This window comes from Haliotis rubra, unplaced genomic scaffold (genome assembly GCF_003918875.1).
Source record: "Haliotis rubra isolate DU_JTF1 unplaced genomic scaffold, ASM391887v1 Scf16, whole genome shotgun sequence".
Lineage (NCBI taxonomy): Eukaryota > Metazoa > Mollusca > Gastropoda > Lepetellida > Haliotidae > Haliotis > Haliotis rubra.
This window is the reverse complement of record NW_025765558.1, coordinates 4,103,624-4,119,394: the sequence shown is the minus strand read 5'-3', so window position 1 is coordinate 4,119,394 and position 15,771 is coordinate 4,103,624. Positions and strand designations below refer to the sequence as shown.

General features: G+C 38.6%; 1 protein-coding gene across 5 annotated transcripts in view; it reads left to right on the top strand.

The window, feature by feature from the left end:
* LOC124271416 (segment polarity protein dishevelled homolog DVL-3-like) overlaps positions 1-14,548 on the top strand; it is a 98,190-nt gene extending 83,642 nt beyond the window's left edge. For 2 of the 5 annotated variants that reach the window (XM_046706568.1, XM_046706566.1), the window contains 3 exons: positions 11-205; positions 9,485-9,718; positions 10,095-14,548. In XM_046706568.1, the coding sequence (XP_046562524.1) occupies positions 11-205; positions 9,485-9,718; positions 10,095-10,135 (470 nt within the window). In that variant the 3' untranslated portion in view covers positions 10,136-14,548. Of the gene's footprint in view, positions 1-10; positions 206-7,516; positions 7,679-9,484; positions 9,719-10,094 lie in introns of all 5 variants that reach the window. The other 3 variants (XM_046706571.1, XM_046706569.1, XM_046706567.1) reach the window with 2 other exon arrangements.
* The last annotated feature ends 1,223 nt before the right edge of the window (positions 14,549-15,771 follow it).

Genomic DNA, 15,771 nt, shown 5'->3' with positions numbered 1-15,771 from the left:
TTGATTTCAGTCGCTGCTAAAGACTGTACATGTTTAGTTAGTACATACAATCATTTGCGCAAGCTTTGGGAAAATAAGGATAAACATCAGCATCAGCAGTCCTCGTGTGAACCCCACAGCCGTAGCATGGCGGAGCACACCGCCCACGCCATGCATGGGAGCAGACATCATATTGCATGGAGGAGAAATTCCTCGAGTAGTTTGGGTTTGTAGTCTTCTCCTTGCACTTCCATCAACCCCCCTCCGAAAAGTTGACTGCTGATTGTTAAGTCACATGATTTGCCCTTCCTTTGTCCACCCTTGAAATGAAACAAGTTTCTGATTTTTTAATGACCGAAAAAAATTGATTTCTTTTTTTTTTTAAACTGTCACATTGTTTTATATGTGATTTTGATGGGGCAGTTGAAAATCAGTATGAATAAAACTCTTATTGAGATGGGCTGGGGTTTCAAATTGACCAGCATTGCGAAGCTACCACATAATTTTAACCGTGGACATTTTTTAAGTATTCAACAGCTGTGGCAAACATGTAAATTGTGCAGTAACATTCAGTGACTGTTACACACATAAAATATTATGTTTAATAGTTACTTTGTTGTTCGACTTGAAAGTAAGCAGCCAGAGTTCACCGTAAATGTTTTTCTTTCAAAAGTAATCATTTGACTAACACCAGCAGGCAGCTGAGCAAAGGGTGACCCTATCTAGATTATCCTGAACATAGCTTGTAGATGTATATTTTTCCAATTTATCAGTAATTTTATGTGTAGATTTTTAAATCAGTGTTCATAATGTGCTTTAACTGTAGTGGTATGCTCAAATTTGCCTGTATGTTTCTTGTTAGCATGCTGTAGTAAGATGTTGGAATGAGGCTGTCAACAAGAAGTCTATCTAATTGGTAGTATTAATAGTGTTTTATAAATAATAAAAAGCATGCACTCGAAGTTCAGAAAATGGTCCCATCCAGTTTGATTAGATAGTGTGATAGTCATTCCGACCAGATTGTAGCAGAATAGTCTTTAGTAAAATAATATGAGTGTGTAAATGTGTTGATAATTTTATAGCATGTCAAATGTTTATGAAAATGGAAACAATTTTTGTGGAAATGTTTCCTTTCCATGACGCCATCAGCTAATCTAACGCATCGCCAATAATGCTGCACTAATTTTTCTTCTATTGCAACTAATGCTGACTAGATAAAGTTAACATCAACGTTGAATTAAATGCAACAGAACCTTGTAGAGATTGTGATGTCCTGTGTATTTTGCCTATAGTAGATAACAGGTATTGATTGAATATGGATACTTATTAACCTACACAATGCTATAACTTTACAGACTAAATCTTCAGTTTTATCTGTTACACATGATCGGGATATTTTTGTATATCATAGCAAAATGAAGTTTGTTCCTGAGAATAATTGCTTCATCCGATGTGTTTTTCAACTAGTTGTCAGGATATTAATGCTCTTAGTTGTTCATATGATCAAAATGGACAGTGGTTAAATAATTTCGTGAATGGATGTTGGCTGTGAAACATTCTCCAAAAGTATGCAAAGGGAGATAATTGTACAATTTCTTACTTCAAAGGGAGATAATTCAATTCCAAAGGACGTCAGATGGGATAGATGATATTTTGGCTGTCAGTTTCTATTTCTTTGTTTCAAATCTGTTTTGTATTGTGTTAATTTTGTTCCTGATTATGAGTCGTTATTGATTACGTTCACCTTGTTCATGCATTGTTAAAATATCAAGTTTATGAAATAAGTGTATTCCTTTCAAGAATAATGCATTTATTCTCTTTGCATGAGGATTACCAAGGATCCTAAGTGAAGACATTTGCCATGTAAAACTGTTGGGAGTTGTCTTTCCTATTGTCAGTTGTTAAAATGAGCAATTGTTGAATGATTTCAGTGTCAAACATTTCGTTGTTTTGCTAAACTCATCTGCATGATGTCCGAATGGCGTTGCATATACCCACTCATCGTAACATGACATACTCAACAAGGCCACCCTGTCTGCTCCTACACTGAATGATATCTCCCGTTTGTGGAAGTGAGAGCTGCATCTCACAAACTCCTCACTGGTGGCACAGGCTACTTAGAGACCTGTTGTAAACTTGCGTCACTCTGCTGATTCGTATTCAGTCTCGTTAAAAGTAGATCTCAGTACTCACTATGGCTGCACATAGATCTGAGGACATCCTGTTACAGGTTATGTCAGAATGACCTTTCTAGAACTTTGACCGACCAACTTAACAGCTTACAAAAGCAATATGGTACTAGTTTTAAACTGGAGGCTTCCATTTCAGATTACGCTTTGAAAATATGTGGACAGATGTCAATTCAAAATTTGGAAACTGATCAAAAGAAATTCTTTAATGTGTTACAGATGGTTGTGATTATATCACAATCTTTTCAACGAGATATTCGTGGACTTTTTTTTTTTTTTTTCTTTTTTTTCAAATATTTATGTTATCAAAGCAAGAGACAACGATTTAGATGGAATCTGTCAGTTCAGAATTCCACATTAATATTTCAGAGATTGCATGATTAGGAAACTCATTAACATGATAATATTGATTATATGAACATATACATAAGGCTGAAACCCCACACAGCAGCATGCCCATACTGCAACATTCCTTTCCTCAGATGACCGCCGCCATATAGCTGGAATATTGCTGAGTGCAGCATAAAACTAAACTCACTCACTCACTCTCCTCAGGTCCTTTTAGACCGCCTCTGTGGTGTAGTGGTTAGAGCATCCGCCCGGAGAGAGTGGAAGGTCGTGGGTTCGATCCCCGACCGCGTCATACCAAAAGACGTTAAAATATGGTACTTGTTGGTCCCTGCCTGGCGCTCGGCATTAATGGGTACAACAAGGACTGGTCGGCTTGGAGTCAGTATAATGTGAGGGGCAGTGGGGTAGCCTAGTGGTTAAAGCGTTGGCTCGTCACGCTGAAGACCCGTGTTCGATTCCCCACATGGACACAATCTGTGAAGCCCATTTCTGGTGTCCCCTGCCGTGATATTGCTGGAATATTGCTAAAAGCGGCGTAAAACTAAACTCAGTCAGTCAGTCAGTATAATGTGTCTGAGTGGGGTATTCATGCTTCACTGCGACATGGTATCTCAGTGGGCTAGCACTATAAAACCAGCTTCAGTCTGGGCTAGTGAAAGCAGCCGCACATACACATACACACGCATGCACGTTGTCATATGAGCACACTATTCTCAAGCACGACGTTAAACCCAATTTCACCTCAACTCAGGTCCTTTCCCAGACCTGCTTAGAAACATCTGATTGATTGGATGAAAGGTCATTGTTGGGTAACCCTTAATAGGATGTCCTATAGGTCTTTGTTTAGCAGAAAGGAGAACTAAGATTGATGAGATTAAGTCATATATATCATTTCACTTCATATCCATATTATTCAACCATATTACTAGATTAGTTAAGGATAGAATAGGATGGTGGTTTTTCTGTTTGCTTCATTTTACATCTTGCCTTCATTTGTTTATGAAGAAATATTTGTTACCACATTGCAATTCTTTTTTTAACTTAAGAACTTTATTCTGTCCTTAATGCATTGATGTTTGGTCCTGGTTTGTGGATTACAAAAGACAATTGTTTTGTAAGGCTGAAAAGGAAAAAAATATTAATTCCTTACCAGCCAGTACATTTTTCATCATATCGTCTAAATTTTCATATTTATTTCTGTTGACAAAAGCTTATTATATTTCAATCAAATAAAATATAAAAACCTATAAACATTTGGAATAATAATCCATACATCCTGAAAACCAAATAGAAACTGAAGTTCTATTATTTATTTTTTCAACTCAACTATATATAGTAGTGACAGTCTTCATGTTAAACTCTGTATGTTCACGATTCACTTTCATCATCACGGGCAGACATTACCCATCATACCCTTGTCTCGTCTTGACACAACACACCAGTGCTGTTCGGCAGTTTCGTTCACTGTGTGAAGCTTTGCTCAGCTCAGCCATGTTGCGCCGCCATTTCCGTTTCCGCAGCACTGTTCATCATCAGCTTGCTATTATATTTCCGCCTGCTTGATATTGGTTTCTCTGACACAGTAAGGATACAGATGCAGGAATTCGTCCTCAATTTTCACATTGAGAAATGTCCCCACCTAATACAAGACAAATGTTATGGATAACAAGTTCTTGGTTTATTTTTCACAACGTTTCTGGGCTAGTTCTTGCCCCTTCTTCAGGTGAAATTTCAGGTGCATTTCACCTGAAAAAGGGGCAAGACCTAGCCCAGAAACGTTGTGAAAAATAAACCAAGAACTTGTTATCCATAAGATTTGTCATGTATTACTACACCAACTTCTAAATGCCTTTGAAGAATTTCATGTCTCCACCTGTCTACAAGCTGTGACTGCAGATTAAGAAAGCACAGGATTATTTTAATATGCACTTCAAATTGCAGTTTTTTGCAGGCTTACTTTGCAGTCATTGTCAGCTTGTCTGTCTAGTTTTCAAAATATATGAGTGGAAATACAGATTATCTTCAGGATGTCTGCTTGTGTTTACTTTATGCATTTCTCTGTTTGTGGCAATATTCAAATATGAATTCGATGTCACTCAGATGCAAATTTCACTGTGCGTTTTACTGCATGCTTACTATCTGCCACATTTGGATGCAACATCCAAACATTAGTGTGATGTGCTTTTAGCAAATATGTTTTAAAGGTTCCAAATTCCTTCAATTTCTACTGCACAGTTACATTCCATTGAGATAGAGCTATGAAGCCTCAAAACATGGTTACGAGCAGTATCTTCATTGTTTAAAATCATGCTTGTGTTCGCTTTTGCTGTAAGCACTACACCGGCCATAAAATTGGTGTTTTATATATTTCGTTTGAAAATTCTCTGTTTCTTAACAGTAGACTGTAACTCCATGATTCTCACTTGCACCACGACACATGGCTGATAGATTGGCCTGAAATACTTTGTCAAAAGACTCCCAACTCATGACAGTTTAGTTTGAACAGCGAACACACAAAAACAAACACCAGCAGACATCCTTAAGTGTTTTCTTGATATTATGGTTAATTTTTCAAAACAAATCAGTATGTCAAACTCCAATATGATTTTGCTTGTACTATCTATGGGTAATCTTCAATTAATGTCCTTTCCCGTGTGGTCACCAGGCGGTGGGGTAGCCAAGTGGTTAAAGCGTTGGCTCGTCACGCCGAAGACCCGGGTTCGAATCCCCACATGGGTACAATGTGTGAAGCCCATTTCTGGTGTCCCCCGCCGTGATGTTGCTGGAATATTGCTAAAAGCGGCGTAAAACCAAACTCAGTCACTCAGTCAGTCTTGTGGTCACCAATCTTGTGTTGTATGATGAATTACTATAACATGATGATAACTTGCACCAGTCTTTCAGTCAGGGGGGGTTTGAGCTTCTTGTCCTTCCCAGCCATTACAGAAACCATGAGACTGGCTGATAATGTTGTGTTTTGGACCTTCCTTGTCTTCCAGTGTTAAAAATGCATTAAAATGAGGTGTCTTTGTCAACCCTAGAAGTAAAACCCTAATGTAGAATGTTAAATTATTAAGGGTCCCTTAAATTTAAGTACTGACACAGCATTCTCAAGGATCTCAAAATTTCATCCAAATTTGAACAAAGAATCATCCCAGTCATGTTAATGATAGGTTTATCAGAAGCTGTATTCGCCTTAAAAAGCAACCATGGTGGTTTGGAAATTGAGAAAGGAAGATGCTTATGAAAATCAAATGTGAGAACTGCTGGTTTCCTCTCACAATATGCAGATAGATACCGTATATGACCGTCTATAAGCCGAATTTTGAGGACCAAAAAAAGCAGTCTGTAGAAGGGGGTCGTCTTATCCATGGGTTACGCTTTCGTCAAACTTTTTTCCAGGGGTAAGAAAACAAAATCGTATCACTTCGCGTGAACAAACAACAGAAGACGACTTTGTCAGTAGAGACGTCAAATTTGCAATTAAACATCACTAGACAAGATTATTTACCTTTTAAGTTATAAGTTGTTTTTGCTGGGCATTGTATTATTTGCAGGGATTAAGATTACCGTGTGTATCTGAGCCGGAAATAGCAATCAGCTGTGCACACGTTTTCCGGCGAACAAGTTCAAACATGCACAATAATATAACGGGACGAATTCTGACGCAGTCATCATTAAAATATAATACAGAATACCATTATTTAACCCAAAGAAATGTATCCTAGCATTGTGTAATTTTAGTTACAGTTTTTGCTCTATAAATTGATTAAGATTAAGATTACCGTGTGTATTTGAACCGGAAATAGCAATCAGCTGTGCACACGTTTCCCGGCGAAGCTCATTAATAGATCAATAATCAACTATGTTTCAATTATTGTAGGCACACGAATGTTACTTACCAGTTGGTGTAGGAGTATTTGGGGGCTGCTTAATATGGCGAATATGGCAGTGTTCACGAATGGTGTTTCAAGTTTCAGATGTCTGTCTGACCCATTGAACATTCACAGGACCCATGGCGTAAATTTAAACACACATTTCGGATCTAACATTTCTTATAATTGGCATTGAAATTATTAACAATCATAAGATTTATAAACAGCAACCAAGTGTGACATGTCACATATAACAACTTCAGTCATAGTCATTGTGAAATATGCAGTCAGACACTGGGGCCGGCAGGTTGTCCACTTCTGTGTGACTGTTTGCGAATCTGCCAGATTTGTCAGAGGGTCAGACGCTATTCGTGAACACTGATATGATAAATGGAATGTACCTCTTTTTAGGAGGGAAAAAAAGTCCAGGCAATCCCTAATTGACCATTGGTCAGAACCACAACATTTTGTGGGGATGGGGGTTGGTCACAAGTTGATCAACATTGATGTTCACACTGTTTAAACTAAGAAAAAATTAGCATGGTTGATGATATAGCCGTTTACTGATGTAAGTAAAAAATGATGTCAGAATCTTTGGCCTAAACTGTAGTACTCGTAATACTGCTTTGTTTCGAGACCTCGGTTAAAGCTAAAATGTTGCAATTTGGACTTTAATTACTGTTATGATTGAGACGTAAACTTCTAATTCTGACCTGGGGCGGTGGGGTAGCCTAATGGTTAAAGCGTTGGCTCGTCACGCCGAAGACTCGGGTTCGAATCCCCACATGGGTACAATGTGTGTTGCCCACTTCTGGTGTCCCCCGCCGTGATGTTGCTGGAATATTGCTAAAAGTGGCGTAAAACCAACCTCAGTCAGTCAGTCAGTCAGTCTAATTCCGATCTGAATTTCATAATTTACCTTACCAGATACAGGTTTTTTGTCTCCAGACTGTCCAAATTGTGTCAGCAGGTGCTTGGCCTGAAGAAAGAATGTGTACAGTTATCCATCATCTAGAATCCTTGTAAACATTGAAATTTAAATGTGGTTGCCATAGTAACTAACATTGTTACCATGGTATCCAGTATTTGACATATGCCCCTCTCTCTCTCTCTGACTACCAGTACAAAATGCATGTTTGTGTCTCCCCCGGCACTGGCACGGTGCGGCCGAGAAGTTCCTTCACAAAACACTCTGTCATGATGATACGTTTGAACCTAACAACAATATTCCTGGTGTCAAAACCACGGCACAAGCCGCCACGCCCGCGAGTCAAAACAAGACAGGTTAGTGACCCGTTGCACGGAACTCCATCATCTCACTATCGTCATCTTGATACTACACATCGGACCTTGGCCTCCTGTAGCATCTGCTAAGACACTTACCATTATCATCTCATACCCTGGAATGCCGTGTTGCCATGGTAATGAGACAGCATTGCATCATCATGTGCTTAAAGACTTCATTGTTATAAAGACAAGTGGATAGCCTTGTGGTACAAGCCTTTGTTTGACACCAAAGGTTTCAGGTGCAATTTAAAAAAAGGGGTGCAAGGTGTGGGGGCCATTTGTAAAGTCCCCTGCCGTGATACTGCTGGAATATTGCTAAAAGCGGCATAAAACTATACTCACTCGCTTACTCATAGAATTATCATGATGTTGTCTGTGGCATGTCATGTTTTCATCGTTGCCAAACATCTGGTATCATCCCTGAATATCATCACCATGCATCATCATCTTATCTGGAAATCATCGCCCCAAGCTGAAACACTTAGCTGCTAGAATCCACTGCTTGCGATCAAGGATTTCACCAAAGTGATCTTCGAAGTCATCTTCAGTATGCATCCTCTCCTGCAAACTAAAGTAAACATGCTATGACATGACTGAACTACTAGTCACAACTGTGTTATACTCATTCACGCTGGAATGCTAGAATCTGTATGCTGACGTTCATGTTACATCGCCAATTGTCTTATTTCCTGCAATTCCTTCATCATCATAATCATAGTTCAAGTTTAATTGAGCTGTGATACATTGTTACGGCCATTGTCATGTATCAAGTGGTTGTTTCACCTTGGAGTAGCGGGATGTTTTGTTAACATATTGTGTCCTTGATTTAGCTGGGTGTTATTGAGCGATGTGGCAGATATTGAGGATCTAACTGACCCATAATCATTGTTGGGCTCTCATCACTGCAAGCTGTACAGTTGTAGAAGTACATGTACATCTATTTTACTGGTCTAATTTTTCATTTCTGCATTTTTTGATAGCTGTCCACATAGCAGATAAGCTTTGGCTCATTGTGTGTTTGTTATTTATATATTTGATTTTTTTACATTTGATTTTTTTTTATTATTATTTTTTTTATTATTATTATTATTTTATTTATTTATTTTTATGTCTTTATTTTTAATTCTTTTTAATGACAAATTTTTGAGTTACCATTTTTCTTATCAACACTCAAGGGTTTGCCGTTGTATGAGTCATTAAATTGCTTCATCATGGTTATGGTAGTTCTTGAGCAGTCAATTCTGAAAGCATTACATGAATGTCATCACGTTACTTCCTGGCTGGTTATGTTGGGTCATAGGAAAAACATGCTTTGTCAGCAAAAAATAGGTAACAGTGTTCCTCACAGCATAGACCAGCAACATTGGCTGACTAGTGTTCTTCATTGTGTTGTCATGTGACGTGCTTCAAACTGTGGTGTCTGTCATGTCCTGGTGAAGGGAGGTAACTGTAGTGTGACATTACACTGTGATAGTTTCACTTCCTAGGTTAACATGTAGAATTAACAGTAGCTATGTGGAGTAGGTTATCCTCAGTAGTCTGTTGTGATATGACCATTGTTCATGCTAATTGATAGCCGTAAATGATTAATTATTGAACAAAATTACAAATAATTGTACAAATTTGATTAATTATGATAAAAAATGTAATTATGTTTCACTAAAAAGTGTCAACTGCATGCATTATGATTAGAAAATTTGCATTTATTTGAATGTCTTAAGTGTGTCTGCATGAGATCTACAAATTAGTGTCAGTTTGTGTATTTCAAAGCCCATTTCTTCAAAGACTTGATTGTCATTTCAGGGAGCAGTGCATCTGGTAGCAGCAAAAAGGAGAAAGAAAAGTCAGACCGAAAGTCTGCTAGTCCTGCTGGGAGTGGCGGCGGCGGCAGTGATACTGACACAGCCAGCCTAGCAAGCGTGCGACGAGGCGCCCCCAGCGATCGCAGCCTCCCCCCACCTCCTGGACCTCTAGCACAGATGCCAGCTGACCTCAGTGGGAGCAGGCAGTCCTTTAGAATGGCCATGGGAAATCCATGTGAGTTCTTTGTGGATGTCATGTGATTCATCACATGTCCAGGTCATGTGACTGACTCATCAGCCAATCAGCTTGATTGTATTGCATGCAGAGTGATTGAGCAATTCACCAGTGAGCCAGAACTCGTCACTTGAGTGTAGAGTGAAACGTTATACTGCCGACTACTTATCCGCAGTTTTATAACATGTCCAAACTTGCTTGGAAGATTGCAACAACAGTTTGGCCCGAGAACGTAAAGTTCGTCCAAAGGATCTGATTTGAAAGATGTCTATCTATTTTCTTTGATCATTTTCAGCCTACTGTGTTACTACATATGCGCATTCTTGTAAACCTGTGTGTATTTAATGCATGACTACGGTGTTGTTATTTATTGTAGCTCTTCTAGAGATTGAGGACATACCGACCACGATTGACTGACGGAAAGTTGCTGCCTGTCTGCCACCTGCCCGTTGCATTCTTCCCTCCGCCCGTTGCCCGCCCGTAGCCCGCCCGCCCGCCATCTCACATCTAACCCACTTCGTTCTTCTAACAACGCTAACCCTTCTACAGTGCCCGCCCGCCTCGTTCGTTCGTTCGCTCTCTGACGCTCTTTCCTTCCCATCATGCAATTAACCCTGCTGCATAAACCTCTGTTGGACTTCTCAAAGCCTTGCTTTGGATTTCACATGGGTGGGTGTGCACCAATAGACATGATCGTGGTTAGTCATGTGACGTGTCGTCATCATGTGATACTAGCACCGAGGACAGACCGGCCAATGAATCCTGTCCATGAGAGAGAGAGAGAACACAACATTGTATACAAAGTTATTTTTGAAGAAGCCAGTAGGTGTGTAGCTTGACTGAATGCAATAGAAGACATGAATGCTGGAAATTGGTATTCAGTTTCCACAACAGTTATCTCCCTTTCATTTCAACTCATCTCTATTCTTTTTTCACTGTTCTGTCACCTAATGCATGCTTTCAAATTGCTTGTCTAACCATCTCCAAAATAAACTGTCAAAACAGAATGCAAACTGCTTTATCTCAAATACTTACCATTGCTTTACCTTTTCTATTGCTGTTCAGTTCACATCGGCTTGTCTGCATGCATTACCTTTCTTAACTAACTCTACATAATTCTTTCATAATGGGTGTTGATAAACATGCTTTTTTCTAATGGTTCAATCCAATTCATTTTGGAAGAAAACGAAACATCTGTTAGACATTATTCGGAAAGAATTCTGCAAGCATGGCAACCCCAATCCCAGCCACATTCTGAGCATGGCCTGTCATCCTCAGCACTTCCCCTCCCACCTATCCCAGCATCCTTGGCATGCAATATTCCGTCTAAGTGGCCAGCATGTCCGTCATCAAACACTCATGATGACATCATAATCTGCTGATGGTGACGTCATCGTCCTGAGTTTGACCTGAGAAACATATCAAACTGTCCAGCTGTATCCAAATCATGATATTTCGAGCTCAGTTCATTTAAGTTTCACACGATGATGTGTTAGATAGAAGTATGTTTATTTTATGATTTGTTTTAAAGTTTTATTTCAGGTTTCGACAATCCAGTTTCATTTGAACGAGAAATTACAGTGAATTCCTTTGTTTGGGAGCATCACAACATCGCATAATTTTAATGATTTGATAAAGATTTTAGAAAATTCACTAATGAGAACAATTTTGACAATTTTGCTATTATTGGCATAATTTTAGTTGACCTTGAACCCAAAAAAATTGAAGCATGAAGGTGATTTTAGAAAATCAAACTCCATAATAATTTTGGAATTTAGTTAATGTTAGCATAATTTCTTTGTTTAAATAAATTTCTGAAAGTTACTGTGCCTTGATAAGATAATGGATGTTGAACAGCTGGAGATCATTTGTCAAACATCAGTCGAAGACTTAAAAGGTGACCTGTGTGTAGTCTTCTGTACCCCGACTGCCCTTGCTTTACCAGGCCATGTTCTTACAAGCAGTTCCTCTGTTACGTACTACACTCATGCGTGTGCAGTTTGCGTACATGCTACGATGTGTACATAAGTCGTGGAACATGCTACAATGTTTGCATAAATTATCGAATATGTTATGATGACATAAGTTACACATGAAATTTTGTAACTCAATCTTTGTGGCATGACTGGGTTTTCTCAAATAGTCGTAAGTCCCACATGCTACGGTTGATTGATTTACATAATATATTCGACCTACGTCACAAGTACATGTTACGATTAGTTATGTAATACATATGAGTGTAATGTCTTACGGACATGCTAAGATTGAGTTATGCATGGTAGTCGAATATGTTTACGTTGAAAACAAGAGAAAATTGCTCAACGTGGATAATAATGAGTTTTAGTCTTTGATATGATCGTATATTGTTAGTTCTGTAATTCTGATGAATTGTTTGTAAGTTTTCTTTTCATGTTTGCATACATACTTGTGGTATGGTAGTTTTTCGATTTAGTTAGAGTAGATGATAGAAATTGTTTCAATAATTGTAACGAGAGCGACAACTTGGGATGGAACCTGAGATAATACAACTAATATTTACATTGGTGTCTGGGTTGAGTGGTTTTCTCTTGTTAATGAATGCCTTGTACAAATGCAGAACACCAGTGTATGACTGCTAGAGAGATAGTGTGAATGAATGCCATTGGAGTACGTGATACATAGTATGCGAGACCGGCTGATTTTAGTAGCCGTTAGTGAGAAACCTGCTCGGATGGACTCTGCTATTTATCCTGACGTCTTTTAACCTTTTGTACAAACTACATCTGCTATTGTATATTATTTTCTGTCCTTGTACAAAGCTTCTTCACCTGTACAGTTTTAATATGTGCTTTTTTATGTTGATGAGAGTTGCCTCCCTTTGTCAAGTACGAAGTTGTGATATGACATATCGATGATTTTAAATGAGTGTTGGCATGGAAACGTTGCTCTGCTGATACAAATGATGTCCATCCATTTATCTTGCTCTTGCGTGCATCACTTATTGTTTGTTTCAACAAGTATATTTTATATGTCTATATTACAGCCAAATGTGTTGAGATTGTTTTGCCTAATTGTTATGTAACGTAAATCTTGCACTCATTCTGAAATAGATATTTAAGCTTGTTGCTGAAATCAAGAAAACCCTGAGCCGTGACGATGTATGAATAATGTCAACTTGCATGTTTTCGCTATTGTTGTGTATCCATCAGCCATCCATCTTCCATCATGTCCAAGTGAACTGTCTCTGTGTTCCGACTTAGGTGCTAGTTGTCCGTGACATCATCGCCAAAACACCAGAACAGGACATTTCCCATCTACGGTGCAATATCCATGCTTTACCATATAACAGATTCCACGTTCAAACCACTTTTAAGAGAACTGAGAATTTTGTGATTAACCTTTACGATCAACGCACAAGTTTAGGGCTGCTTTGTTGGAGTTATAAGCTGGACTTTTACTTCAGTGACGAAGAGTGGATATATGTTTTAATTTATTATCAGATCTCAACCTATTGATAAATTTTATGTTTTTGACTGTTTTTTACTGTTTATTCACCAACTGCAACCACAGAACTGATGGGACCTTAACTAGCTGCCCATGCCCAGTTCAGTTAATATATAGGGGCTAGTTTTTTTGTTTGGTTGGTTTTTGGGGGGTGTTAGGTCATATAATTCTAAAATCAAATGATATTTAGCGTTTGTCATTTATTGGGTGGGGAATGTCAGCAAAATATATTACAGTCATAAGACCTATTTCAGTGTGTGTGTCCCCACCCCCTAAGTGACCAGTCCCTTGTCTCAAAGATTTAATGGTGATGTCATTTTTCTCATTTGAAAGGTCACTTGGATGAGGAAGAATATTTAGCATTACAATAAATTCTACCTCATAAGTGATTTTTTGTGACGTATTTATGCATATATGAAAATAAGTTAAGAAAGTTTGTTTTAACATTAATGTCAGTTTGTCCAGGCGACAGCAAAGAAGTCCTTGCCGTTTCGAACAAGACTAAGGACTTCTAAAATTTGAGTCATCTTTCGTACATCCGTTTTCTATCAGACAGATATTACATGCAGCGATAGGGCCATTTTGATAAGACATGACAATATTTCACCGAAAGCCTTCCTGGTTAAGGTGTAAAGTTACTGAGAATTTTACATGACTGCATGAGGTAGGACGGTAGTATAATTATGTTGGGTGCAGTAGTTGGTCCTATTGTCAAATATAATACCCAGTGAACTGTTACCAAACATTTAGTCCTATTTTAAGGAAATCATTCATGGACCTGTATTTTTAGAGTACAGGTTATTACTGTTATTTTCATGTTTCATTGCCATGCTGCTGTGCAACTCTCAATATATACTGATGGCAAGAAGTAAAGGAACACTTACATGTTTGACAGAACATTATATAGTTTCATGAAGATGAGAACCAGATAGTGAACAATCGCTGTTCATTTTGATCAGATGCATCAGTGTTGTATGGAGCAGTAAACTTCGCATATTTTGCTGTTCCCTTATTTTTTTTCATGAGTATATGTACATCCTAACCTTACAGAGGCTCTTAAACCATGCTCTTTCGTTAGGGCTCTTAGATTAAGCTCTTGCAGGGCTTTATAATGTTCATATGCAGATAGGGAAGCTATGAATGACTATTTATAGAAATGTTGCCTTATGTAGGGTTATTTTTGTAGTGTAGAGGCTGGTTGAGAGCATGCGGAGTGCGTCCGAGCAGGTCATGTGCTTGATTGTGCCAGAAATACATGTAACAGTTTTTGTAAAGAAAATCTGAGTTGACTGTAGACATGTGTATATGTCACCAAATTGTCATAATAAACGAATATTCAAAGATAAAGCTTTCCTTTGTTTTCATGTAGTCACAGGCCTTCTAAAGAACACCAGCAGAGGGCAACCAAACTATAGGATATGGGGATCTTCTAAATGAAAATAGCCACGCAGTTATCTGATAAGACACAATTCCAATGCAGTGTGCATCATAATGAATTAAACTCAACACATTTTCAACGGATCCAAACAGTAAATCATGAAACCCGCTGTGCACTCCTTTGAAAATGGGGGCAGTGGGGTAGCCTAGTGGTTAGGCGTTATGGGTACAACCGTCAGCCATTTCTGGTGTTCCCCACCGAAGACCCGGTTCGATTCCCCCACATGGGTACAATGTGTTAAGCCCATTTCTGGTGTTCCCCTTTTCCCGTGATATTGCTGGAATATTGCTAAAAGCGGCGTAAACCCAAACTCACTCACTCACTCACTCACTCACTCCTTTGAAAATGTGGGGTAGTTTTATGATGCAAACTTGATGAGGATTGTCTTCTCTCTCTTTTCCAATTTGTGTGACTATTCAAAGTATTTTTTTCTCTCCAATTAGTTGTCCATTCTGCGTTGAGAATCATTTAAATCACACACATTCTTGAAGTCTCAGATCCTGGTTCACCTTCAGGTTTATGAGCACCATCTGAGAGGCTGTGAGTTTCACCAAAGTGGTAAATGTGTAGAATTTGTATTACTTCAGGCCTCCCTTCACATTTGGCTGACATGCGGGGATATAACTGGAATACTGGTCAATGTGGCCTTAAATCCAACTCAATATACACATATTCATGACCCTTATGGATAACATGGTGAGCCAGACAATGCAGTGACACAACTGGAATACGCTGACATGGGGAGTCAAGCCACCCAAGCTTGACAATCCATTTACAGTCCATTTGAGACAAAATGATACCGATGAATTGCAATCTAACACAAAACAAATAGACATGAAAGAATCAAACCAACGGAGTGCAATAAAAACAAGTGTTTGCCACTGATATGGCAATGTCCCCCGCCGCTAAAGAATGGAATATCTATATTTACTACTTTTATTTTGGGGTCACATACAAGATGCCTGAAATGACTGGTGTCTGCATAATCACCCGATGTAGGCTGTCAACATAGCTTGAAAACATTGGGTGCAATGTTTTATGAGATATCGCCTTTAAAAAGCGGTTCAGTATTATTGTGGTGACCTTGAAGATAAGGTCAAGGTCACCCAAATAAACTGGTGTCTGTGTAATA